Raw genomic sequence first — 27,602 nt, 5'->3', positions numbered from 1 at the left:
CCAGTGGGGACACACCCAGGTCATTCTGTGCTCCTGTGTGCTCCTGGGGTCTCGCCCTCAATCCCTTGGAATTCAGACCCCACCTCGGGCGCCCTGCCCAACCTCGCCACGAAGCTGTCGTTGGTTGTCTGCGAAAGCAGCATCTGTTGGCAAGTGCCTCTTTCCTTGTGGCATTTTTACAATCTGCCTCTTGCCGTTTGGGGAGAAAACTTAGCGCCTGTGCCTAAGGGTAAGTAAGTACCATGTGTGCTGGCCTCCCTCGCCCCCAGAACAGCTCCCTGTGCCTAGTACATCTCAAGAAAAAAAAAAAGAAAGAAAGAAGAAGGAGGAAGAGAAAAGAGAGGAGAGAAGAGAAAAGGAAATGGAAAAAAATCAGGCTACAGAATAATAGCATAACACGACTGACATATTTGTCCTAATGGAAGTCTGGAGGACCCAGCACCCAACCACAGCACAAAGCACACAGCATATTCACCAAAACTGGCTGTATTCGAGAACATAGAGCACATCTCAACAGATTTTGAAGGACTGAATTATACAGAACATATCCTCTGACCACAGTGTAATTAAACTGGAAATTGGCAACAAAAGGATAACTCAGAAAGTGTTTGGAAATCAAGAGACCTGCTTCTTGTTTGTGGATGACATGATAGGGTATCTGAGATTTGCTTTAAAAAAAATATTCTAGTGGCAAGGCAAAGTGTGGGGAGCGGATACGGATGAAGCAAGATTAACCCTGAGTTGATAAGTGTTAAAGTTGATGATAGGTACATGGGGATTCATTACACTATTCTATTTTTATATGTCTGACTTAAAAAAAAAGTATCTTGGCTATCTATGGGTCAAAGAATATTTTACTTGCACAATAATGACAATAATGCATGACAGATTTTGTGGGATGCAGCTAAAGCTGCACTCAGAGGGCAATTTGTAGCCTTAAAGAAAGGGAATGCATTGCAAAAGTTTGGGAAATGCACAGGAAAAGTAATAAAGCTTAGAGAAGAAATTCCTAAAACAGACACCAATGACTAGATCAGCAAAGCCAAACTTAAAAAACAAACATTGATAAATTCATTCCAATAGTCTTTATTTTTGCAACAGCATTGAACCTTTACAGCCCCTATTTCTCAGAGTTGATTTTCCCAGCCCCTTCCCCTGATTTTTCTCCTCTTCTCTTTCATAGATGACATTCAGGGTGAGTCTCCGGCTCCGTGTGGGACAGAGGAACCCGCCCGCACCTGCCCCAATGGGACCAAATGTCAGCCCTACTGGGAAGGGCCCAACAATGGGATCACTCAGTTCGACAACATCCTATTTGCAGTGCTGACTGTTTTCCAGTGCATCACCATGGAAGGGTGGACTGACCTCCTCTACAACGTAAGTGATGCAAATTTGGGAGCAGGTGGCCCTCCTCGACCAGCCCATTCCTGAGGCTGCATTGGAGGGACTCTGAACCAGAGAGGGAGGGGAGGTGCAGGTGCCCAGAACTTTTAAGTAGAGGAGGCCCCTCAGGACATGGAAATCCGGAAGGCAGACCGATGCTGAATAAGTTTTCACTGTGCAAATGTTTAAATATAATTTTAGATTTTTTTTTTTTAATATGTAAAGCTTGTGTGATTCAAAAACCAACATGGATAAAAAAGTAATACCCTTGGATCTATACAAAGGGGCTCTGTGCTGGGACCTTTGCTGGCCCTCTGCCAGCCATGCCCCTCCCTGTAGGGTGAGGCATCCCCGGGGCTCAGGGGACATGTCTACCAGGAACTGTCACCACTTACCCCACTTTCTGGACCCCACTCTTGGATCATCTGGGATTCTGGAATTTTCTGATTCCATGGACTTGCAATGAGATTCTCCCGTGGGTCTGTTGTCCAACGGCGCCACATGTTCTGGAAGCATCTGTGGGCACAAATGTGGCTGGAGCTTAGACTAATGCAAGCAGAAGTGCCCATGCATCTATGCATGAAGCCCCCTTCCCCTGGGCCAGACAGAGCCGTGCGTGGCCAGGGAGCAAGGCTGGCTTTGCTCACGTCGTGATCCAGTGCAGACATCTAGGTTCTAAATTGACCTTCCTGGTGCTTATGAAAGTATGTTTACAAAGGAGAGGCATAGAGCATATTTTATTTAGGAGCTTTTAAATATTTACAAGAGTATATGGGCCTCCGTCAGTACTCTTGTCCAAAAATCTTGAAAATGTTAGAGACACATCCAAGGAGATGTATGCTCCTGTCTGCCCCACTTCCGTCCTGTTGCCTATCCCCCCCCACGATGTGCAACCCCTTTACTTCCCCGGTATATGCTTTCAGTGTTATTTATGCAGATGTAAGTGTCATCGGATCCGTATTCTCCTCCCTCTTTCTTACTCCAAAGTGTAGCGTTCTATACGCGCTGTCGTGTTCTGTGGTTTTTTTCGCCCCCCGTAACATCTTTCCGTGGCAGGACATGTCCTCATTCTTTTCTACAGCTGCATAGTACTCCTTTGTTGGGCGGGCCATGGTTTATTTAATCGGTTCCCCAGAGAGAAATGTTTCAATGGTTTCCCCGCCCTCTGACATTGAGCTCCGTGCTGCCCTGAGCTCTGCAACATGCATGTCTTTTCACCCTTGTGCAGATACAGCTGGGGTTGGTGGTGTCCATTCCCGGAAGTGGGATCACTGGGTCAACGGCTACAGTGCACTTGTAATTTTGATATTTGGAGGTGCAGGTTTTAGAGGCCCCTCCGCCCTAAACAGAGCACACCTTCCTCTCACCCTCCTGTGCAGGTGAGAGGCCCCCCCCCCCCCCGCCCCAGGCCGGCCAGTCGCCTGTCAGCAGCTGGAGATGTGTGGAGTCAGGGATTCAGGATCAAACACGAGGATGCCACGGGTGTAGCCACCCCAAGGAGCATCCTGGGGCTGCTCCGCACACATCCCTCTGTTGACTCACAGAAGCGTCCTCTCCACCTGCCCTAAGTGCTGAAATTGCCAGTTAAGGTTCTGCCCATAAGAGTCCTGGCTTGGCCTGCTGGGGAAACAGTACCAGAAGGCTTCCTCCTGCGTACAGGGTTCCCGAACTCTCCTCTTGGTCCCGGTTCATGTTTCTTAGGAAGTTTCCCTTTGGCGGGTGGAGGGAGATTTACAGGAACCCATCCTTCTGATCAGTGGCTCCTTTTAGGGTGGGGTGGAGAGTGCCGCCCGGGACAGGATTGCACAAGTGCCGTGGACAGTTGTGCGTGTCACACACTGCACATGCCACCGCATCACAGGAGTGTAATTTGTATCGTAGGCGACACAAATGTCTACCACGATTCTAGTCTTCGACAAAAGTAAAGGATGTAGGAAAGACACATGGTGTTCTAATTTGTATGAAGACCTTGCCTGAGCACAGCCTCCGTAAGTCTCTCTCTTGGGCCTCACGGGCAGACACCCTGGACAAAAGGTTACACCCAATTTGCAAAAGCTTGTGGGGGGGGGGCTTTAATGGGGCTCTAGGTCTTTGCTTTGCAAGCATGGTGAGAGAAGGGGGGCTTCAGGGGAAATGAACCCTCCTGGAAGCAAAACAGCTGGGAGCCAGGAAGGTTAAGGGAAGCCGGGCAGAGAAAGGGACTGGGGAGCAGAAGCTAAGAAACTTGTGAACACGGGCAAGGGTTTGTGTCGTGGGGTCAGGCGTCCGGAGAAGACGTCCAGAGTTTCAGGGAAGACACTGGGGATGTGCTTAGTGGTGGGAGGAGAAGTGTGAGCGCGACCACAGATTTCCAGAAGATTCTCTAGTCCCAAGCACCATCGTTGGAAGGGATGTTTGTCCTGGAAGCTTAGAGCTGAGCCGCCTTGGGGAAGCGGTGAGAGCAGAGTCAGAGGCACCAGACTGCCTGGGTTCCCATCCTGGCTCCCCCCCTTTCCTTGCTGTGCAACCTTGGGCAAGTCACTTGGCCTCCCTGTGCCTCACTGCCACGTGTGCAGTATGAACAGAAGCATAGTCCTGCCTCACAGGGAAGGAGGATTGGGTGAGGTGGGCGCCTGTGAAGTGCTTACAACCGTGCCTGGTCTGCGTAGGCCGAACCCTCCCCCCCGGTGGACACTCCTTTCAGAAACATTTTCAGAATTTTACCCCGTAAAAAACTCCAGTAGCACCTGAGGGAGAGGAGTGAGCTGTGGGGTCCCACTTTATTCCCCACCCTCACCCCACTGGTAGCTGCCACTAACTCAGAGTAGCCTTCTAGAACTTTCCATGCACTTACATCCCGCTGTCGTAGAAACCCCAGCAGTGATCTGGTACCACAAAGCGGTGGCTGAAACAACAGACGTTCATTGTCTTGCGGTCTGGGTGCCAGAAATCCCGCATCGAGGCCTAGGCAGGGCCAGGCTCCCTCTGAAGGCTGTAGGGGATGATCCTTCTTGGCCTCTTCCAGCTTCTAGTAGCTGCCAACGGCCCTTGGCATTCCATACAGCCACCAGAGCCCCTCGTCGCCAGAGGCAGGGACTAAAGTGGCTGTCGTTGAGTTTCTGCTGGTGAGGACAGAGCGGTTGATTTTTCCAGGTTCATCTGGGCTCTCCTTTTACGTGCCGCCTTCGGCCAGCCCTGCCCAGCCCTAGGACACCCCCCTCAGTCCATCCAGCCACAGGCAGCCACAGTGTCTGGAATCTTTGTCCTCTGTTGTTGTACTAGAGCTGAGGCCCCGTGGGGAGAGGGTCCAGACGCACATGCTCCAAGCGTCTTAGGATCGATGGGCGCAGATGCCGAGGGGACGTCGCCTGTCTGGGTGGGCAATCCCAGTAGCTCGTTTCTTTTCTCAGTGTCCTTGAAATCCAGCCGTGTGTTCAGTAACTGTTGAGCACCTCCTGTGCGCTGGGAAATGGGCAGGCGACTGGGGACCCAGCATAAGAAGACAAAAATCTCCCCACTCTCATAAGGGAGACAGACACAAGCAAACAGGACAGATAAGGAGCTGGTCCTAAAGTGGGAGGTGGACAGCAAACGAAGGCAGAAGGCGGGCCATGGCGACCTGCCCGATGAGGACGGAAGCGGTACAAGAGGAAGGCGGGGCTGGTCTAGGTCAGGCAGTCAGGGAGGGCTCCTCAGAGGAAGGGACACGTCCGCAAAGCAGCAGAGCACCAGGCAGCTGTTTGTGGGAGAGCATTCGCGGCGGAGGGAACAGCAGCCGCTGACCTACACGGCGCGTTCGGCCCTCCTCCAGGTTTCCCCAACGACGACTGGTTTCTTTTCTTTGCCGTGTGGCTTCCTGGTTAAAGCGCCTTTCAGAAAAAGCCTAACCTCCACTAATCAGCAGTGCTGACAAAGGTTTATATCGGGATGTGCATCTCAGCGCTACTTATAAAAATAGAACAGAGCTGGAAGCAAGTGGTTAAGTGCCGTGTGGTCCCTTTGTATGAGGGAATATTACGCCGTCATTAAAAAGCATCTGTTGGGAGAATATTTAAGGATGCAGGGAAATGCTCACTGTCTGATGATGAGTAGGGGGGAATTGATTTTCTTTAAAAAAGATTTTTTTTTTTTAACATTTATTCATTTTTGAAAGGCAGAGAGAGACAGAGCGCGAACGGGGAAAGGGGCAGAGAGAGAGGGAGACACAGAATCCGAAGCAGGCTCCAGGCTCCGAGCTGTCAGCCCAGAGCCCGACGCGGGGCTCGAACTCACGGACCGCGAGATCACGACCTGAGCCGAAGTCGGCCGCTTAACCCACTGAGCCACCCAGGCGCCCCGGGGAAGTCGATTTTCTGGAAAGCACGCAGGCGGTGCGCCTGGGTGGCTCAGCCGGTTAAGCAGCTGACCTGATTTCGGCTCAGGTCGTGATCTCACAGTTTGCGAGTTTGAGCCCCGAGCCGGGCTCTGCGCTGACAGCGTGAAGCCTGTTTAGGACTCTCTGTCTCCCGCTCTCGCTGCCCCTCCCCTACTCGCACGTGCTCTCTCTCAGAAATAAATAAAACGTTGTTTAAAAAAAGAATCAAGGTGAGGTAAACCTTATGTCTTAGCTCAGGCTACCGTTACAGAACAGCACAGAGCAGGTGGCTTAAACAACGGAAGTTTATTTTCTCACAATTCTGAAGACGGGAAGTCTGAGACCAGGGTGCTCTGAGCTCAAGCGTGTGCATTTGAAAATAGAAGTTAGGGGGCGCCTGGGTGGCGCAGTCGGTTAAGCGTCCGACTTCAGCCAGGTCACGATCTCGCGGTCTGTGAGTTCGAGCCCCGCGTCAGGCTCTGGGCTGATGGCTCAGAGCCTGGAGCCTGTTTCCGATTCTGTGTCTCCCTCTCTCTCTGCCCCTCCCCCGTTCATGCTCTGTCTCTCTCTGTTCCAAAAATAAATAAACGTTGAAAAAAAAAAAATTAAAAAAAAAAAAAAAAAAAAAGAAAAGAAAATAGAAGTTAGGAAGAAGAGACTGGAAAACACTACCAAGGTGGCCTCTAGGATTCAGGAATCGGCATTTGCCCGATACTTCTCTGTATCGCCACATTTTTCTGCAGAGATCACAATTTCCTTTACAATCGGGAAAAAAAAAATTATTTAAACTTGTCTTGTTATCTATTTAGGAGGGAGGAAAAAAAGATCATACCAGGAAACAGGGAGGAAGAGGGACATGAACATTTTCCCAGGGTGCCCCTGGTACATTGGGTGCTCTTTTCTTGCTCATGTGTCCAGAGAGAGCCCGCACCGAAGGGCTGATTGACATAGCAATGACAAATGGTCGTTTTTACTTTATTATTTTTTAAGCAGGCTTCATCCCCACCATGGAGCCCAACACGGGGCTTGAACTCATGACCCTGAGATCAAGACCTGAGCTGAGATCGAGAGTCGGACGCTTAACTTAGTCTCCCCACTAATTAGAGGGTGGGCTAGACTTAGTAACTTGCTTCCAAAGAATAGAGTAGCAAAGCGGGAGATATAGTCATTTTAGAGTGGGGAGACCCCACCTTAAGTCAACACCCCCAGGGAATATGTAATCGTGTGGCCCTTGATTGACGTGAGGGGCAGGGACCCCATGGGCTGTCTTCCCCAAGACTCACAACCCCTGCGTAATCATGAGCAAAACATCGGACAAACCCAGAATGGAGGGCATCCTGCAGGATACCTGGCCTGTCCTTTTCCAGACCGTCAAGGTCACGATCAACAAGGAAAGACTGAGAGAAACCGTCGCAGACCAGAGGGGCCGAAGGAGATGTGATGGCTAGATGCAGCGCGGGGAACAGAAAGGGGACATCGATGGGAAAACCGATGAAATCCAAATAAAGTCTTGTTTGGTTTATGAATAACATGAGAAGGAGAGGTTACCGCCCCCCCACCCCCGAATTACAAATGAGAGTCGGAGGTTGAGAGCATGGCCTGTGGTTGCCAGCCAGGGACGTGATGGGACCAGGTGCCCTGATCCGGTCTGGGAAATAGATATGGGGGAAGGGAGAGAAGGAGGGAGAGAGAGAGAGAGAGCAGTTTAATTTTTAACGGAGTAATTTCTTAAAGCTGTCTAAAATCCAGAGCAGGGGCGCCTAGTGGGGGGGGGGGGCTCAGTCGGTTAAGCAGAGCCTGATGGCACAAAGCCTGCTTGGGATTCTCTCGCTCCCTCTTCCTCTGCCCCTCCCCCACTCATGTACTCAGGCTCTCTCACTCTCGCTTTCTCTCTCTCTCAAAGTAAATAAACATTAAAACTTAAAAAATAAAGTCTGGGGCAGAAAAGATAGAAATCAGGAGCAAAAGAGCCTGCCTCAGAGATTTTTTTTTTTTTTTGTATTGTTTTAAGGTTTGTTTTTTTTTTTTTGATGTCTTATTTTTTATTTTTTGAGGACAGAGAGAGACAGCACGAGCAGGGGAGGGGCAGAGAGAGAGAGGGAGACCCAGAATCCCAAGCAGGCTCCAGGCTCCGAGCTGTCGGCACAGAGCCCCACGCGGGGCTCGAACCCACAAATGCGAGATCATGACCTGAGTGGAAGTCGGACGCTCAACCAACTGAGCCACCCGGGTGCGCCCGTGTTTGGCTTTATTGAGATACAAGTTTAAGAGATACAGGATAATGATTTGACATACGCATGTTGCACAACGATTAGTTAACATCTGTCACCTGATATAGTGCCCAAAAATTGGTCTTTTCCCGCTTGTGATGGTGGAGGCTTGGGGAAGCTTAGGAGGGCTCTGCTGGGCCAAAGCACCCTCGAGGCAGCGTTTAGGTGGTAGATACCAGGGACGGGAGGCGGAGAGGCTGGGGCCCTCCAGCACGTCTCATGGGGGCACCTGGGTGGCTCAGTCCGTTAAGCATCCGACTTCGGCTCGGGTCATGATCTCACGGTCCGTGAGTTCGAGCCCCGCGTCGGGCTCTGTGCTGACCGCTCAGAGCCTGGAGCCCGATTCGGATTCTGTGTCTCCCCCTCTCTCTGCCCCTCCCCCACTCATGCTCTGTCTCTGTCTCTCAAAAGTAAATAAACTTAAAACAAACAAAACAGGACCCTTCGTGAACAACCAGGGGGTCCTGGTAGGACAAGACATCCTGAGTTAATTTCCGGCTGCCATTTGCAGAGTTCACTGGGTGCCACATGTCTTCTTCCACTTTCGACTGATCTGGGGAACAACCTTGTGAGACAAGACATTTTTCACCCCATCTTCCAGATGAGGAAACTGAGGCCCAGAGGGGTGAAATGACCTGCCAAGGTCCTATAGCCAAGGGTGGTGAAATCAGGACTCGAACCCAGCACTGGGAACTAACCATTACACCCCCTCCCCTCTTTCTGACTCTCCCCTTCTGTCTCCCTCTCTGCCTTGGTCCCTCTTATTCCACATCTGTCTCTGTCTCCTCCTCCTCCGCCTGTCTTCTCTGTCTCCCTCTCCCTCCCCACCTCTCTGTGCTTTTCTGTGCTTTGTCTGTCTGTGTCACTCTTTATTTCTCTCTTTCGGTTAACATCAGCCAAGTAAGCAGCAAAGTGTGCATAGTTGGTCGTGAATGCGTGTCCCTTGACACACGGCCGCTCGTGGTGGACACTGGTCTTTGACCTAACCCTTTTTTATTCATAGATGCTCACTGTGGCCAATATCAAAGCATCGGAATTTAGGGGGCTCGGGATCACGCAGTCATTCAACAAACATTCCTTGAATGCCTCCTGTGTACAGGTCGTCTTCCAGGCGCCTTGCATATGTAGTGAATGGAAAAGACAAAAATCCCCGTCTGGGGGGAGTTGACATTTTAGCGGAGGGTGGAGTTGATCAACAACATAACGAAGAGATTGTATGTATGTGTGTGTCAAGGGCCAAGTGTCTTAAATATACTAGGCTTCGTGGGCCATACAGTGTCTGTCGCAACTGCTCGGTCACAACAAAGCAGCCACGGAGAAAATACATGAGGGGATGGACATGGCTGTGTGCCAACAAAGCCAGAATTTACAAACACAAGTGGCTAGTCCATGGGTTCTTTGCAGACTCGTGTGTGGGAGGGGGGTGGGAGCTTGGGGAGACAAATTAAGCAGTAGAGGGGTTGTGGATCATCAGAGTGAGAGGTTGTAGTTCTCCTAATAAGCCCTGACGGAGGTGAGGGGGGCCATGGAAGTATGTTAAGGAAGGAAGACCCAGGATAGCCAGTGCAAAGGCCCTGGGGCAGGAGCACGCCTGGTATTTGTGAGGAGGAGCAAGGCGGCTCACATGGCTGCTTGAGAGAGTAAGGGCAGACGAGGGAGGGGGTGAGGTCCCAGGAGGGGACAGGCGGAGAGGCTGTATAATTTATCATCCAAACCGGGACAGTTTTGAAAGCAAACAGGGAAAGGACGACTCAAAAAATAATTAACAGGCGTTGCCTGATCTACAATGGGTGTAAACTGGGACATTCGACCTCCCGCACCACCACTGTGGGACCTCGGCTCTTTCACGGTCAAACCCACATCATTTTTATCCGGGAGGCTGGGGAACTGGGTGTTCTCCTGAGCTGAATTTTTTTTTTTTTTTAACATCCTCTATACTTTTCTCTGAATGAACCGTTCTCAGAACATTAGAGGAAAATAAACCATAAAACAGAAGGCACTTCAGAATTTTACTGGGACTCAGTCATTAATTTGTTTGATGCGTGTCACTGAATGCTCGCTGAGCTCCAGGCACCACACGGGGCCCCGGGGCCGAGGCTGGGATGAATCCGCATCTCCTTTAAGGCTCTCCTGGACCAACCATTATAGATGGAAACCACTACGTAAACGCAGCGAAGGGGTGAAGTAGGGAAAAAAAAATTCACTCTGTTGCAAGCCCGAAGGCTGGTTCTCACCCCAGCTGTGCCCTCCACACCCTGTGTGAGCCAGCAAATCACCTTGCCTTCCTCAGCCTCAGTTTCCCCATCCACCGGGTCTGGAAATTGTGGAAATCACGGGGCATTTTCGTTGGCTCGGAAGTCCTCTACTAAAGCGATAGTGCGGGATCGCATTCCAGGGGAAGAGCCTGATCCTTTGGACCTGAGATAAACGCGGTCTCGCCTCCTTGGTGTTATTTAAACAGTCCACCCCCAGGGACCTCAGGGTTCCGTGCATTCGCCATGCTGCCGATGCTCGGTACGCACCTACTGTGTGCTGCTCGGTAAGCACCTACTGCGTGCCGGGTGCCGTGCTGGGCACTGGGGAGCTGACGTGTTAGGGAGCAAAGGCCATTTGCAAACAAGCACGTGTATGAATTGACTAGGTGATTCAGAGAGCAGAGCATGCTGGGAGAAGAATGGATGTCTGGCAGGGCTGGAGGGGGCGGCTGGAGGGAGTCCTTTGGGCCGGGAGGTCCAGGAAGGCTTCTCTGAGGGGGGGCACTGTAGGAGCTGAAGGCTGAGTGGTGAGGAGGAATCAACCACACCAAGATCGAGGGGACACCGGGCTCCGGGCAGAGGCTCGGGGAACAGAAACACGTAGCACACTGTAATCTGGAACTTTACCTTTTGGCGTACCGATGTCTCCATTGGACGTGCCGGAGACATTCTTTTTCCAGACGCGCCTCCTGAGCTCCACGGAAGGGTCGTTGAGAAAGTGACATTTGAGACGAAAGACGTGACAGAGTAAACCGAGGAGACAGCAGGGTGTATCGGCTAGGAAAACTACGTTAGGCGGCAGTAACAAACATCCCCCAAAGTCCCCGTGACGTTAATAACAGCAAATCTCCTTTCTTGCTCACGCTACATGTCCAGTGTGGGTTGGCAGTGGAGGAGAGGGGGCCGTGTGCAACATGGTCACTTGGGAGCCAGCTCTGGAGCCGCCTGGACATTGCCACTTGCTGTCCCAAAAGGAGAGAGACCCCTGAGGGTCCCACAGTGACACTTCAGTGCTCTGGTCCAAAAGTGGCACGGCTATTTCCATCCACTCCTTACCGGCCAGCACCCATCGTGTGGCCGTCAGCCAACCACAGGGGGACCAGAACAGGCCATCCTACCATGTCACCGGAAATACTCAGTGACAGCACTGATGGGGAATAGTGTTCCAGGCACCAGGACTCCTTGAGCCTTTGGAGGAAAGACAGGACTGTAAGAGCACATCCTTTTCAGTGTCACTGATGACAAGTGAGCAAGTTTCCATCCTCCTTCCGTTCCCCAGACCCAGACTCGTGCACACACCCGCCCTTTACCCGAACTGCCAAAGGAGGTCGGACCCAGGAGGGGAGGTTTGGGCCGCCCCACGTTCTCTGCCGTCACCGTGGCCACGGCAACTCCAGCCTTTCTGCCTGGGAAATCTAGTTCCCATCTTGCTCCCGAGCAGGCCCCACGGGAAGCCCACTTGGTGATCAAAACCCGCGCCCGTCCCTGCACCAACCAACTCCTTCTCCATGAGTTGTTGGATCCAGAGCGTGGAATGGAATCATTTGGGCCAGACTGGAAAGAGAACACAACACGTTCTCTGGCAGTCCCGGGGAGAAAATCAAACAAGGGAGAGGGGAAGAGGGAGAACAGGTTGAGAACTGGCTGGGCGGGGACGCGGGCTGGGCGGGGAACTTGGACGCGCCTCTCATTCAGTCATTCAACAAACACTTATCGAGTAGTACTTGCATGCCTGGCATTGTGCTAGGGAACACAGCAGGGACCAGAAAAAGCGCTGTCCTTGTTCCTTGTGGAACTGACATCCCAGCTGGGGAGGTAGGCAGTGATCAGGAGAAATAAACAAAGCGTAGAAAGGGTGAAGCGCTAAGGGCAAAGATAGAGCCGGAAACGGGGTTAGCAATGGAGGGTCATCAAAGAGGGCTTCCTGGAGAAGGTGACTTTTGAGCAAAGACCTGGAGGAGGTGAGGGAAGAGCCATGTAGGAATCTAGGAGGAGAGCTTTCCAGGCGGGGGTGGGGCAGCAGGTGCAAAGGTCCTGGGGGTGGGGCTATGCCTGGTGCATTTGAGGAGCCAAAAGGAGCCCACGTGGCTGGAGCAGAGTTATCCGAGGTTAGAGTGACAGAGGGGCTTGTGGGGCGGGGGTGCTTCCATCTGTGGCTGCCATCACATGGAGGCCAGAAGTCCGAGACTAAGATGTCAGCAGGGCCATGCTCCCTCTGAGACTCTGAGAAGAATGCTCCCTCGCCTCTTCCTGGCTTCTCCTTCTGGCTGTTGACCCTTGGTGTTCCTTGGCTTCTCTCCACCCTCTGCCTCCGTGATCATGTGGCTGTTCTCTCCCCTGCGCGTCCCTGTCTCCACCTGATGTTTTCCTCTTTAAAAGGACGCCAGTCATATTGGACCAGCCCCCCCCCCCCATCACGACCTCGTCTTAACTCGATGGCAGCTGCCGAAACCCTATTTCCAAGTAAAGTCACATTCCCAGGTACCGGGGTTATAAATTCAGCACATCTTCTGGAGGGACACAGCGCAGCCCAGAACAGACCTTGGGCATGGAACTTTACCTCTCTGTGCCTCAGTTTCCTCACCCAGGAGGATGGGAAGGATTACGCACCAGCTTTGGGGGTCCATGGGAGGATTAAACGAGCTCGGGTAGACCGAGTGCCTGGCCCTGTGGATGTCTGTTATTATCCTGGCCAGCATGTCATGGCCCAGAGGGCCCTAAGCCTGTTGGGGAGCTGGGGTGTGGGCAGAGTCTGAGATGAAGGGGCCGCCTCGGTTCCGAGGGGCCTCAGCCATTTCTCCCCATTCCATCCTGCCTCTCCCCGCCCCCCCCCCCACCGACACACACCCGCTGCTCTGTTCCCATCCCAAGCCTGTTTCCTGCGATGGCCCAGACTTTTTCTTGTGTTGGCTGGTAAGGGCTTTCTCTCCCTGGACTATATTTAGCCTAAGAAATAGGCATGAGAACCCTCAGCTGCCACAGCACCGGAAAGGAAAAGCACAAAGCCAGTGTGCCTTCTGTCCAGCCCTGTTCTGCTGACTCCATTCTTTTTTCCAGAACCTTCTAGCAGCACAGCATCGGAACTTTGGGTGTTTCTGGGAAGAAAGGCAGGAGCTAGGAGCCCTGGCCTATTAATTGTCCCCAGAACCTGTCTGTGTCTGCAACGAATGTTGACTTTGTTTGTCTTATTTTCCTTTTTTTTTTTTATCACGGTGAAATCCTACAGAACACAAAATTTACCGTCTTCACCGTTTTTAAGGGTCCAGTTCCACGGCATTAAGTACATCCTCATTGTTGGGCAGCCGTCGTCACCACCCATCTCCAGGACTCATTACGTCTTGCAAAGTGACAGTCCCCACCGAACACTGACTCCCCACCCCCTCCCCCAGCCCCTGCCTACTTCCTGTCTCTGTGAATCTAGGGACCGCACAGAAGTAGAACCCTACAGCATTTGTGTTTTTATGACTGGCTTATTTCACCCAGCGTGGTGGCCTCAAGATTCATCCTTGTTGTGCCATGGATCAGAATGTCCCCGCTTATACCTCCTCCCCAAAGGGTGCCCCATCAGGGCCTCAAGCATCGTTGACTGGTTGGCCTGTTTTTGTGTTTCGTAGAACGGAATCTTACATCGATGTTCCTTTGTGTCCGCTTCCTTCGCTCGACACGCACTCTGTAAGGTTTCATGTGACAAGTGGCGGTCATTCATTGCATGCTATGCCATTTATTTATCCTCTCTCTTGTTGTCGAGGGGGATTCAGATTATTTCCAGTTTGGGGCTATTATGAAGATCGCCACCGTAAACAACCTTGTGTGTGCCTTTGGCTTACGCAGGTTCACGTTTCTGTTGGGTAACTATCCAGGACTCAGGAGGGGAATCTCCGGGTGGTCGTGCGGGGACGTGACTAATTTCAGCAGCAGCTCCCAACCCATCTTCCAAAGTGGTTGGACCATGTGCTGTGGATTGAACTGTGTCCTCCCTCCTCCAGTTCATACATAGAAGTCCCAACCCCCAGCACCTGAGAATGTGACCTTAATTGGAAGTGGGGTCATTGTGGGAAGATGAGGTCATCAGGGGGGACCCCAATCCAGTATGACTGCTGGGGGAGGAGGTGGGGGAGGAATTTGGCCACAGAGACAGACATGCACACGAGGAGGACGTCACGCAGAGGTGAGGGTGGAGACCACAGCAATGCCCCTGCAAGCCAAGGAACCACTAAAGGCTGTTTTCAGTGAATCCCCAGACTCCAGGAGAGAGGCATGGGGCAGGTTCTCCCTGGGAAGCCTCCAGAAGGAACCAGCCTTGTCGACACCCTGATCTTGAACGTCTGACCTCCAAGCACCGTGAGACAATAAATTTCCGTTGTTTTAGGCCACACAGTTGTGGTTCTTCGTTACCCAGACACAGGACCCTCATCCACCATGTCACCCTCCCATGAGCAGCGTGTGACGATTACAGATCCTCTAGGCTTTCCAGCACCTGGCAGTATGTGTCCTTCTCATCTGGGCCTTTCTGCTTGGTGGCAGCAGCATTAGATGTGCTTTTAAAGGTGAGCTTTTAAAGCCACTCTTGGGGGCCCCACATTGTGCAGATGGCCCAGAGCTGATGAGCCACCCTAAAGCTCCCCTGCTCCGGCGGCTGATGCCAAGGCTTCTCCAGCACAGAGGTTAAGTCCATGGGCTCTGGGATCCAATCCCATGCTCGTCACCAGCTAGCTCCGTGACCTTGGGCTGGCACTTTTGTCTTTCTGGGCCTCAGTTTCCCCAGCCATAAAATGGGCATGATGATAAAATAGGGTATCCTGACTAACTAAGCTAATGGCTGATGTACTTAGAAGAGTGTCTGGCACGAGTAAGTACTCCATAGGCACTGCTTTTTTATATTTCTCTCTTTCTTTCTCTCTCTTTCTCTCCTGGATTTTCATCCCTTCCTTTTACTTCCTTCTTGGCCCAGTGTTCTGTTCTCCCAGAGAAGAATGTTCTACTTGTGGACTTCTCCCCACCTTGAAAACTGAGCTGGGTGCTTCCAGGAATGTTTTTGAGATTGACATTGAGGCTGCAGGGCACAGAGGAGGGAGACATTTGAGGAAAAGGCTCACAGCCCTGTTGGTTGTCTTGGTGATTTAACCCGGGAGTCAGACTCTGCCTTCATGCACCCTCCTGGAAGGGAAAAGTGTGACTGTGTCAGAGAGGAGGAGGGAACCAGGGGTTCGTTTGTACATTTTGATTGGGCTTTTTTTTTTTTTTTTCTTTCTCCTCATGGATTTTGGTCTGGGAAGTTCTGAGTTTCATGCTGGTTCCTGAGTCCTGTGAGGGCTACATGATTAGGAGGGGGCTTTGTGCTTCTAATGATACCTCTCAGGTTTCCCCCACTAATTGATCCTGTGTTCTATTTCCTTGTCTGGGCTGCCAGAGCTCCAGGACTCCACAGGCCAAGGACATCTGAGGGCAGAGGTCCCCCTTCTCCCACCTGTCAGGTCATACCTGAATCCCACTGAACACTCACCCGCTTTCCCTCCTCACCTCCCACAGAGCAACGATGCCTCAGGGAACACTTGGAACTGGTTGTACTTCATCCCCCTCATCATCATTGGCTCCTTTTTTATGCTGAACCTCGTGCTGGGTGTGCTGTCAGGGTAAGTGTCTGGTACTCTCCCCATCCCACTCCCCATCACCATCTTCTGACCATAAAGAGGCCATCGAACCTTTGTTTTCATACTCCAGGCAGAGGCAGAGAGTAGGCTTCTTCCCTTGTCTTGGGTTAGCCAGAAAGTTATTAGCAAGTCAGGTACAGATGCACAGGCTGTGCACTGCTGAGAGCACCCAGCAAAAGGACTCGAGGGGGCTGAAATCCGGTGCAACTTCGACTCACAACCCTGCACCCCTGGCATTGAGCAACCTCCACCCAGGAAAAGGGAGCTTCTTTCCAATTCAAACCTCTCATTCAGAAGTCTTTCCCAGCACACAGCCCATCACACAAGAAAATCCTATAGAGCGTTACTTTCTATAATTAACGTTAAAAAAAAAAAACAACCAGTAGATTGGGTTCTCCCCTTCCTGTTTTCCAAATGCAAAATCTCAATATACAGTCAAGCATGCATTTCCATGACACATATTGTCCCGTACCCCCAAGATCAGGTATTGGGTGTTTTGTGGGGTTTTTTGGCTTAATCATAAATAGATTTTCTTTTTCTCATCACAAGAAGTCTGGGGAGCGGCATAGTGGCTCCACGGTGCCATCAGGGACCCCAGTTCCTTCTGGTTTTCTGCTCTGACGTCCTTACCAGGCAGAGGCTTTCGGTCTCGTGGATGCCTCATGGTCTGAAAGTGGCTGCCTCACACTCACAAGAGAGCCACCGCATGTTCCAAACACGAAGAGGAGGGAGGGGAAGGGGAAGGGGGGGGAGGGCACATATGAGGGAAGGGAGGCTGTGGCAGGAAATCAGCTTGTGTCTCCTTGGCCTGACCTAAAAGAGGGCTTCAAATCTTCTTCACCCGGGAGTGCAGAGAATGAGAAGGGGGTGTGCAGCCTTCGGTTTGACTTGTTTCCTCTAGCTGGGGTGCAGCTGTTGGATAATGGGGGAAGCTGGCAGAAACACCCCCATCCCTGTGGTGCTCTCCCAGAAGACCTGATTCCTCGTGTTAAAGTCCACTGCCCTCCTGGGGTTTTCGAACCCCTAAATACGCGCGCGCACACACACACACGCGCGCACACACACGCACAGTCCCTAACACGTTTACAACGGCCACGCCCGGCTCTTTCCTGCTTCTGCAGGGAGTTTGCCAAAGAAAGGGAGCGGGTGGAGAACCGGCGGGCCTTTCTGAAACTGAGGAGGCAGCAGCAGATCGAACGGGAGCTCAACGGGTACATGGAGTGGATCTCCAAAGCAGGTGAGGCCCATTCATCCTGGGGCCTGGGAACCGAAATCCCCAGGCCCCGGAGCGCGCACGGAGTCATGCACGCGGCTTGAAGGTGGGTGAGGGGAGGGCCTGGCGGGGGAGCAAAGAGGGCCCCTGACCAAGGAGCCCCACTGCCCGGAGGCCGGAATCTGGGCTACGGCAGCGGGACTAACGGGGTGAAGCCAGGATAGGACATCGCCTCCTCCGGTCCCGTCAACTTGAGTTTACGTCCCAGCCCTGCCGCCTCCTAGCAGCGTACCTCCCTTCCCTGTGCCTCGGTTTCTTGGGTGGTTCAGTGGAGACGCGCTCACGCCTACCTTCCAGGGCTGTGGAGTGTGCAGTGAGGTAGTCCACGCAGCAGGCACGTGTTTATTGGCTCAGCCATTCCCAATGCTTATGGAGCACCCACTCTGTGTCAGGCGCCACTCTAGGCTCTGAGGATGTGACAGAACAAAAGATGGGGCTGCGACGTTCTAGTGAGGGAGACAGAAAAGAAACTAGTACGGACAACGCGGGGTGCTCCCCAGTGCCGAGGAGGAAAATAACGCAGCTTAGGAAGTAGGAAAGAGTTGGAGGAGGTGGGCTGGTCAGAGAGGATCTCTCCGGGGAGGTGATGTCCGAGCAGACCCGAAGGAAGCCGTGTGGATGTCTAGCGAAGGGTGTTCCGGGCAGAGGGGATAGCAGGTGCAAAGGTCCTGGGGTAGGGGCAGCGTTGAGTCATAGCAAAGAAGCCGGCGTGGCTGGAGCAGGGACACGCAGGGCAGATGGGGAGGAAAGGAGGGCAGGGAGGTGGCGGGGGCCGAATCAGGCCAGGCCTTATGAGGCAGCTGGGTCTCATATTGAGGGACGTGGAGGTGGTGCTCGCTCTCCTGCTCTTGCTGACGTGGGCTGCGAGGCAGGAAGAACCGAGCAGCACGCTGCTGGCTGGTTGAGCTGCCGCGATCAGCAAGAGGACCCTTGCCCTTCCTGGTCCGAGGGAGCGCGTCCCAGGAGAGCCCCGTGGACGCTGGAGCTTAACTCTGTGCTCTTCCTCCTCAGAAGAGGTGATCCTCGCCGAGGATGAAACCGACGGGGAGCAGAGGCATCCCTTTGATGGTAACTGCTCTGAACCTGGCTCAGGGGGTGGGGGGGGGTGGCTCCCGGGGGGAGACCAGAGCAGCCAGTGCTGGGGGAACAGGCTCTTTGGTTGTCAGGGGCCTCCAGGGGATGGACGTTCAGAGCCCAGGTGACACCAAGCACACAAGACCAGGTCAGGACCAGGAGGATACAGGGAAGGGCAGGAATCTGCGGCTTTCGGGAATTTCAGGACGTCGGCGCAGGTGTTTCGTGTTCTGGCCTGCCCTTTCTGCTTGAACCCCGTGCCTCAGTTTTCCGCATCCGTGAAATGGGCATTGTGATAATAATACCTACCTCATCGGATAGTTTACGAAGATTACATTAATGCTTGCAAGGACAACGCCTACCTGACTCAAGGTCATGACTCACCATCTGTGTTTGCTGAATAAATAAATAGCCAAGAATCCCGGCTTACTGTTCAGGACCGTGGTCTCACGGTTGGAAATTCGGTGAGACAGAGCAAGGGCTTTGGATCGAAAATACCAGGCGAGAGCAGGAAGTAAACGAGCTAGGGTTTATCTCGGAGGGTTACAAAATGGATTTTACTATTTGCGGGGGAGGGGAAGAGGTGACCCGTGGGGGTGTCTAAATCATTTCGTTGGAAGCGTGTGCCTGAACTCACTGTCCCCTGGAGAGCCCGTGAGGGAGGAGCGGAACCTAAATACTGAGCAAAGGGATCCGCAGTCCCGGCCGACCTGGCAAGCGTACTAAAGGTCAAGGGTGGGCTGCCTTCATTAGGGGTCACTGTATATCCGGTCCCAGGCATCCCCCAGGGGCAATGACAACTCAGTCTCTAAAGGCAGACTGAACAGGACGTGGTTCTCGTCTTGACCCCTTGGGCAAAGTCATGCAACCCCTCCCCCCCGAGCCTCGGTCTCCCCGTCTGCAAAATGGGCATACTCTTCCCTCCCACCAAACCGGATTGCCGTGAGGGTCAAACCCAACACCCCGCAGAGAGTCCCTGGCAGAACGACACCTGGGGCCGAGGACGCAGGGGCGCCGAGGCGTGGTTCCGGTGTCCAAAAGGGTAACGTCTTTTTCTCTTGCCATGTTTCCATTGTTGGAGCTCTGCGGAGAGCCACCATAAAGAAAAGCAAGACCGACCTGCTCAACCCCGAGGAGGCCGAGGACCAGCTGGCTGACATCGCCTCCGTGGGTGAGTCCGTCCAGCTGCATCCTGGCGCTCGGTTGTCACCGATGGCGTCAGAGATGCACGCTGAAGGCCTGGGACCCTCCAGGCCTGCACTTGGGTCCCTACTCTGCCCCTTGCCACCTTTGTCTCCTGGAGGAGGTGACGCGATTATGGGAATAACAGCGGCGCCTCTCTCCTGATACCGTCCGTGGAGCTTAAACTAAATAATCCACAGTAAGCATTCAGAAGGGCGCCCGGCACAGCATAAGCTCCCAGTAATGATATTACGATTCGTCAGTACTCACGGAGGGGGCTGCTCTTACGAAGGGCCGGCTGTGAATAGGATGGGAAACCAAATCCCGACCCGCGTGGGCCTTGCGGTCCAGGGCAGGACGCAGATGTTAAACAGGTAGTTCCCGAAATAAGCCTGTCGTGATCGTGGCGCTGCTGAGGAGACGCCCCGGGTTTGGCGTGCTCTGGAAGAATGGGGGGTTGGTCAGGGAAGGCTTCTCGGAGGAGGCGACGTTGAAGCTGAGGACTGCAGGATGAGTATAGGAGTTGGCCGTGGCCGTGAAAGCAGAGAGAGCCAGGCGGAAGGCTGTTGGTTCTTGCCAAGGGCAGAGCCTGGGGAGGAGGGGACATTTGCTCTTTCCCTGCGCGCCCCTCCTGATTGAGACCGTGTTGCTTCCGACCTTCTCCGGAGAGACTAGATTATATTTTGAACAAAAAATTTTTTTCTTTGAGAGAGACAGAGAGAGAGAAAGCAAGCGGGAGAGGGGGGCAGAGAGAGAGGGAGAGAGAGAGAATCCCAAGCAGGCCCCATGCTGTCGGCACAGAGCCCGATGTGGGGCTCGAACTCACGAACCTGAGCCCAAACCAACCTGAGTCAGGCGCTCAACCGACTGAGCCACCCGGGCGCCCTGAAGTGGGTTTTTAAACATTCCAGTCATGAAAGTGGGAGAGCATCCAGGCAGGGGAAGTAACACATGACCTTGTGGGGGAGAAAACCTTTAAAGGGAGGGAGGGGAGGAAGGAAGGGGAGAAGGGAATTTAATATATACACGTGGTTCTGATCCACGGGCACCAACTATTCCATACTGTGCTGTTTTCGCTCCCCCCTGGTTTTTGACCTTGTGCGCTGGGTTTTGACATCATTTCCACTGCAGTCCCATCCTCCCGGAGGGTGGCACCCCCGTAGTTGTTTGCTTAGCCGTGGCTGTGTCCTATGGTGTTGGAGTTTCCAGTGTTTTGCCCCTCCAGCGGAGCACCACCGCTAGCATTTATGTTCAATTACTGCCCCCACCCTTTGGGCGTGTTTCCTTGGGGATAATTACAGGATCAAAGATATCAACAGCTTTTCAAGTCATTATTCACAGAGCCCTTCTGGGTTTCAGAAACACCGAACCCATGTATAAACCTGCCAAGCACTCATACGTTCAACGGATCCCCCCTCCCCAGCCACTGCATATTGCCCGTTTAATTCCCTTTCCCAGTTAAGTAGGTCTGTAATGATACCTTCAAGCTCGTTTCAATTTGCATTTTTAATTTCTAGCCACAACCCTCTTTTGCCTTGTAATGCTGAGCTAGACCTATTTCGACTTGTGGGTGCATCTGTGTCCCTCCTCCCACAGCAAGTTCAAGAACGGGAGCACTCCCAACAGTGCTCTGTGTGTTTGACCCGTCACGTCTGGCTCACACACCAAAAGATTGGCATACTCAAGTCAGGATCGCCTCTGTGGATAAGATTGGGTACCTGCTCCCCACTGATGGAGAGGTTATTTTTCATCAGTCATCCTAGAAAAGATGGAAAAGTGATACTACCCGATGTTGGCAAGGATGTGGGGAAATGGGCATTGTCGCGTGCTGAGGGTAGGAGTTTGGTTTGCACGGTTTCCACCGTGTGGTTGGGTATTATTTAACTGTAGATGTTTCCATCCTTTGACCCGGCATTTCTGCTTCAAAAATATTTCTTCCACGTGTGCAAAAGATCGATGCCTCTTCTCAACAGCGTTGTCTCTGGTGTTCAAAAGAGTGAGACCAAAAGAGCCCGGCTGGCTCTGTCGGTAGAGCGTGCAACTCTCGATCTAGGGGTGGCGAGTTGGAGCCCCGCGTTGGGTAGAGAGATTACCTAAAATCTTTTAAGTGAAAACACACACAAGAAACTAAAGTGAAAACCGGAGACAACCCGCATGCCCAGAAATGGGGAGACGACTGAAGAAATTGCAGTATTTACGTACGATGGACTGTTACGCAGCCAGGGAAAAAGAACATGGCTGCTGCTCGCATGGAAAGATGTTTGAAAGCGATTTCTCAGTGAAAAAAGCAAACGGCACGGCACTATATAAAATGTATGACCCCATTGCAAGAACGATATTAAGTATGAGAGGTACTTAAAAGTGTGGGAAAGGGGCGCCTGGGTGGCGCAGTCGGTTAAGCGTCCGACTTCAGCCAGGTCACGATCTCGCGGTCCGTGAGTTCGAGCCCCGCGTCGGGCTCTGGGCTGACGGCTCGGAGCCTGGAGCCTGTTTCCGATTCTGTGTCTCCCTCTCTCTCTGCCCCTCCCCCGTTCATGCTCTGTCTCTCTCTGTCCCAAAAATAAATAAACGTTGAAAAAAAAATTTTTTTTAAAAAGTGTGGGAAAGTGTGAGGGATTTTCTTTCACTTTCTACACGACAATTTTCTAAAACGTACAAATTAGTGACAGGCATTTCTTTTGAAATCAGAAAAGTAATTAACTACGGTTAAAGTTACTTAAAAGCAACACAGACTGGGGGCGCCTGGGTGGCTCAATCGGTTGAGTGTCTGACTCTCAATCTTGGCTCAGGTCACGATCTCATGGTCGTGAGACTGAGCCCCGAGTTGGTCTCTGTGCTGACAGTGTGGAGCCTGCTTGGGATTCTCTCTCTGTCTCTGTCTCTCTCTCTCTCCCTCTGCCCCTTCTCACCCTGTGCTCGCGCTCTCTTTTAAAAAATTAATTAAGTACGTAAGCAAGTAGGTAAAAAATATTTTTAAAAAAAGCAACAAGAGACTGATCATGAGGACTCTGATAGCTATACAGGCTGGGAAGAATTTGGTGGAAAAGCAGAGAAAGCTTCACGAAGCAGGCGTTTGTTGTTTTGTTTTTTGGTTTTGGTTTTTGAAAAAAATGTTTTTAATGTTCATTTCATTTTTGAAAGAGAGAGAGAGAGAGAGAGAGACAGAGCGTGAGCACGGGAGAGGCAGGGAGAGAAAGGAGACCCAGAATCCAAAGCAGACTCCAGGCTCCGAGCCGCCAGCACAGAGCCCGACGCGGGGCTCGAACCCACGAGCCGTGAGATCGTGACCTGAGCTGAAGTCCACCACTGGAGCGACTGAGCCACCCAGGCACCCCGGGAGGGGTTTGTTTCTAAGCTGGGCTTTCTGTGGAATGGGGAGAGAGCATCCATTTGCGACGGCTGCCATAATAGAACAGTATAGGCTTGGGGGGCTTAACAGCAGGAATCTCTCACAGTTCTGGAGACTGGAGTTCCTAGCTCAAGGCGTCCATCAGGGTTGGCTGCTTCTGAGGCCTCCCTCCAAGGCTGTAGACCAGGCTGGTAGACCCCTCCCTGTGTCTCCACATGGTCTTTCCCGATCTCTTCTTAGGGCCCGCCTACAGGACCTGAGTTTGCGTTATAATTCGCTCGTTAAAGAACCTAGCTCCAAATAGGCTCACATTCCCAGGTACTAGGGGATAAGACGCCGGCCTATGAATCTGGGGAATCCAGGTCAGGACATAACAGGGGGGGCTGGCCAAGAAGCCATGAGAGAGACTCACAGATGGTTTGGCCCTGGGAGACCCTGCTCTTGAATTGGTGGCCGACGTAAGAGACCTCGCTCCTTGGAGAACGCAGTTCCAGGCTGGTGTGGGATAAGCACGTGATAAGGGGAAGGACGGGAAACCAGAGTAGGAAGCCGTCGGACTAAGAGCCATGGCTGTCCCGTGCCCTTTCTGTTAACAGAGCAGGCGACGTTCAGCTCTCCAGACGGGTCCCAGACGTAGGCCAGGGGCTCGGTGTCCCCGGACCAGGTTTGCCCCGGGCAAACCCACCAAACTCCAGCCCCTTTGCCTGATGGCTCAGAAACGCACAGGAAGGGGCCCCCACTCCAGCCAGTACCCCAAAGGACACCTCTGGAATTCCCGTTCTGACCAGGAAATGACTTGACTTGCGTTTCCGTAAGTGAGACCAGCTGAGCGTTTCGGAATGAGGCCGGAGCCGTGCGTCTGCCGTCGAACCCTGGACCGCAGCGAGCACAGCCTTGCGCAGTTGGTGTTTCTCCCGCGCGGTCCAATCAGCCGATGAGCGCCTCACAAAGCCGTCTCGTCTGCAGCTGACGAACATACTGCTGAATTCTGGAATTTGAGTCGTTTATAGGAAAAGCTGAGCCGTGAATGGAAGCTGCCATCACAACCAGCTCTTCAGGAAAATCAGATTCCTTTTAGATGACTTTTGATCGTAAGCTCTGCGCGGGCTGTATCCGTCTGCCAGGGCCGCGTAACATAGTGTCAAAACTTCCAAGTAAGGTCACGTTCACAGATCCCAGGGGTTAGGACTGGAACACGTCTCTCTGAGGGGCACAATTCAACCCGCAGCTTGGGCAGGACCCGTTTCAACTTATGGACGATTTCAGGGGCATGCAAAGTGCCCCAAGTCCCCATCTTAAGCCTTCGTGGTGACAGGCTTCTGTCCTCACGGCAGGACATTCCAGACCACTACTGGTCACCTGTGGCTCTTGATCCCTCGGGCAGAGCCAGTGTGAGCAAAGAGGTGCTTCATTCTTCTAACACATCAGATTTAGAAGTCTTAGCCCAAGAAAAAGAGTGTGAAACGTCTCTTTAACGTATTTCTCTACTGATGCCGTGTTGAAATGATAATGTTTTGGATCTGTTGGGTTCCATAAAATCTCTTACTAAATTTTTTTAATGTTTATCTATTTTAGAGAGAGAGAGAGAGACAGAGCGCAAGCGGGGTGGGGGAGGCAGAGAGAGAGGGAGACACAGAATCCCAAGCAGACTTCAGGCTCTGAGCCATCAGCACAGAGCCCCACGGAGGGCTCAAACCCACGAACCGTGGGATCGTGACCTGAGCTGAAGTCGGACGCTTAACCGATGGAGCCATCCAGGCGCCCTGTCTTATGAAAATATTTGTAAAATCTAAGAATTGCCTGCAATTGCCATTCCAGACCACAGAGAAAAGCTAGAGACAAGAATGTATAGAGAAGGGGAGCGTGGGTCCAAGTGAGCGTGAGATACAATCCAGGTGACAATACGCAGCTAGCAGGGACCTAGCACGTAGTAGGTGTTCAGTTAACATGCACTTCCCTTTTCCTTCCCAGTGGGTGCTGTGCTTGTGGGATATGTCTCCGGGCCAGTGATCAGGAAAGACTTGCTCGATAAATTGGCACATGAACTCGGTCTTCACTGGAGCACTGGGGGTTCTAGTAGGAGATTATGATGGCCATGGTGGCCCACATGGGGCTAAGGCGTATTCTCCCAGCAGCCCTGTGAGTGGGCAGTGTGGTTGTCCCGGTTTACAAACGGAGGCACTGAGGCCCCAAGATGCGAGGTGTCTTGGCCAAGGTCACCCGCTGGTTGACAATGGAACGGATTTTTGGTGGGGCTCCAGCAGGAGTGGGGGGGTGGGGAGCCTCCCGCCCACTGTGACTGAGCTCTCCCTCCTCCTCCCCACGGAACATCCCAACCTGACCTGAGACCTTCAAAAGTCTCAACTCTTTGTCATGCCCTGTGGACGCCTGCGGATCTGGGCACATCTTTGGGAGCTGCCAGAAATGCCCCAACTGAGAAGGGGCCGTGAGGAGCCCCGCTGGGGTTCTCAACGCCTGTGAGGTCAGGCAGGCGACGGACATGAGGGAGAGAGGGTCCCGCCACCAGGGCTGGCCAGCTGCCGCCGAGCGGGCATGTGTGTTTAAAATTTTGTGCGTCGGAAGGGAGTGGCGCCCTGGGAGACGTTTGCCGCGTCCCATGCTGGTGGGATGCCGCTGATGCACCTGCTGGGTGGACGAATGAGTGAATGGACAAATCAACCAATGAGCGCATGAATCGATGAACAAGCTGGTGAACAGGGGAAAGAATGAATGAGCCAAAGAACAGTCAACCAACAAACGAATGCCCTTGAAGGTGTTCAAGAAGAGATCATCTAGAAGATAGGAGCTGCGAACCTTCCCCTCAACCTGTCCGCTCTCAGTGCGTGGCATCTCGGTCCCTCCAGGGGCTCAGGCCAAAGACCTTGGCTCCTCTGTCTCTCTCACACCCACACTCGACCGGCAGCAGGCGTTGAAATCTCCCTGAAGTAACACATCCCCAGTCTGCCCTCTCTTCTGCCTTCCCAGCCACCGCGGAGTCCAGCCGTCATTATTGCTGGCCTGGACCAATGCAGTCACCTCCTCCCTCTTCTTGCCCTGGCCATCCAGACTGCTCCCCACCCCCCCCCCCCCGCAGCAGCTAGAGGGCGCTGTGAGCAGCTGAGTCAGTTCTCCCCACGGCCCGTAAAGCCCCGCTCATTCCGCAGGGTCCCCACCCTGCCCTCAGCTCCTCCTCCTCTCCCCCTCATCTTCTCCACTCCAGCCATACTGGTTTCCTTATGCCATTCCCCAGATAGGTCAGGCAGGCATATTTCTGCCTCAGGACCTTTGCACTTACTGTTTCCTCTGCCCATAAATACTAAGGGGGCTTAAACCAATGCCTTCACCTTGACCGCTTGGCTTAAATATGGCAGCCTGCCCCATGGTCCCTCCTGAGGCTCCCCAGCCCCTTACACTACTGTCCTTTTTCTTTTTGCCAAAGCATGTTGCACCTTCCATCACACTATTACTTTTTTTTTTTTTTTTTTACCATTTTTGCTCTCTCTCTCCCCAAATGGAGATTAGTCCCAGGAAGGCAGGGCTCTGCTAACTAGAGTGTCCTAAACACCTGGAATAGAGCCTGGCACACAGTAGATGCTCCACAAGTAAAAGTGTACGCAGGCAGATTCTTTGCTGCTCACGTCTAAAGTGAAGTGTCCACGGAAACTAAATGTCCTAGCCACACCTCTTCCTGGAGGCTTTCCAGGACTTCTCCCTGCAGCGAGGGTCCTGAGCAGAAGCTCCTTCCTCACTCCCCCTCCGTGGCATGACCCCCAGAGCCATCAGATGCAGCAGGAGAGGGAGACGCAGGAGGTTGGCATCATCAGTGGAGAGCCATCTGTCTCCCCGTGACATCCGGAGCTCTCGTTGGTCGTTTGCGATACTATTATCTTTGCCTTCCTGTAAGCTCCAGCTCTGGAACGCTACGTCCCTGGGTCATGGTGGATCCCCCCGGGGGGGCTAGACGGCTCGCCCCGGAGGCTGATGGATCCCCTGGCCGGATTCTGTGCCGGGGCCGCGCGGCGGTTAATTTCCTCCACAGGAACGCCCTGACCTTCTCCATCCTCTCCTCGGCAGGGTCTCCCTTCGCCCGAGCCAGCATTAAAAGTGCCAAGCTGGAGAACTCGACTTTTTTTCACAAAAAGGAGAGGAGGATGCGTTTCTACATCCGCCGCATGGTCAAAACTCAGGCCTTCTACTGGACTGTGCTCAGTCTGGTAGCCCTCAACACTCTGTGTGTCGCTATTGTTCACTACAACCAGCCCGAGTGGCTCTCCGACTTCCTCTGTGAGTACCGCCCGGCCCCGCCCCTGCCCACTCCCGCTCCCTTCCTCACACCCTTTCCCACTTGTGGTGCCGCGTGTTCCTTCCTTAGCCCTTGTTGAGTCTGCCCTTTGATGTGGACGTGTTTGCAGCTGGCACCTCAACTGAGTGTTTGGGCCTGGGGGGCTGGAAGCTCGAATTCAGGCCACCAAATACTTCTGTGATACTTTTTTTAAAATTTTTAATGTTTATTTATTCTTTGAGAGAGAGAGAGAGACGGAGAGAGAGAGAGAACGAGCAGGGGAGGGGCAGAGAGAGGGAGACACAGGAATCCCAAGCGGGCTCCGGGCTCCGAGCTGTCAGCGCAGAGTCCAGTGCGGGGCTCGAACTCACAAACCACAAGATCGTGACCTGGGCCGAAGTCAGATATTTAACTGACTGAGCCACCCTGGTGCCCCTGTGATGCTTTTTAAAAGAGGCATAAGGGTGCTGGTGAAGGGGGCATTGGAAGAGAGACAGAAAGGGGTAGAGACCACAGGACAGCCAGATGGAGACAGAAACACACATGCAAT

General features: G+C 52.8%; 1 protein-coding gene across 14 annotated transcripts in view; it reads left to right on the top strand.

Moving 5' to 3' along the window:
* The window catches only part of CACNA1A (calcium voltage-gated channel subunit alpha1 A), a 175,079-nt gene that overhangs the window by 61,567 nt on the left and 85,910 nt on the right, over positions 1–27,602 (top strand). For 9 of the 14 annotated variants that reach the window (XM_045492170.1, XM_045492177.1, XM_045492175.1 and 6 more), the window contains 6 exons: positions 1,184–1,377; positions 15,771–15,874; positions 17,014–17,129; positions 18,177–18,233; positions 19,315–19,410; positions 26,845–27,054. In XM_045492170.1, the coding sequence (XP_045348126.1) occupies positions 1,184–1,377; positions 15,771–15,874; positions 17,014–17,129; positions 18,177–18,233; positions 19,315–19,410; positions 26,845–27,054 (777 nt within the window). The remainder of the gene's footprint in view (positions 1–1,183; positions 1,378–15,770; positions 15,875–17,013; positions 17,130–18,176; positions 18,234–19,314; positions 19,411–26,844; positions 27,055–27,602) is intronic. The other 5 variants (XM_045492179.1, XM_045492178.1, XM_045492176.1 and 2 more) reach the window with 2 other exon arrangements.

The sequence above is a fragment of the Leopardus geoffroyi genome, chromosome A2, assembly GCF_018350155.1.
Source record: "Leopardus geoffroyi isolate Oge1 chromosome A2, O.geoffroyi_Oge1_pat1.0, whole genome shotgun sequence".
Classification (NCBI taxonomy): domain Eukaryota; kingdom Metazoa; phylum Chordata; class Mammalia; order Carnivora; family Felidae; genus Leopardus; species Leopardus geoffroyi.
The sequence above is the reverse complement of the archived record's forward strand: the minus strand, read 5'-3'. Positions and strand labels throughout refer to the sequence as shown.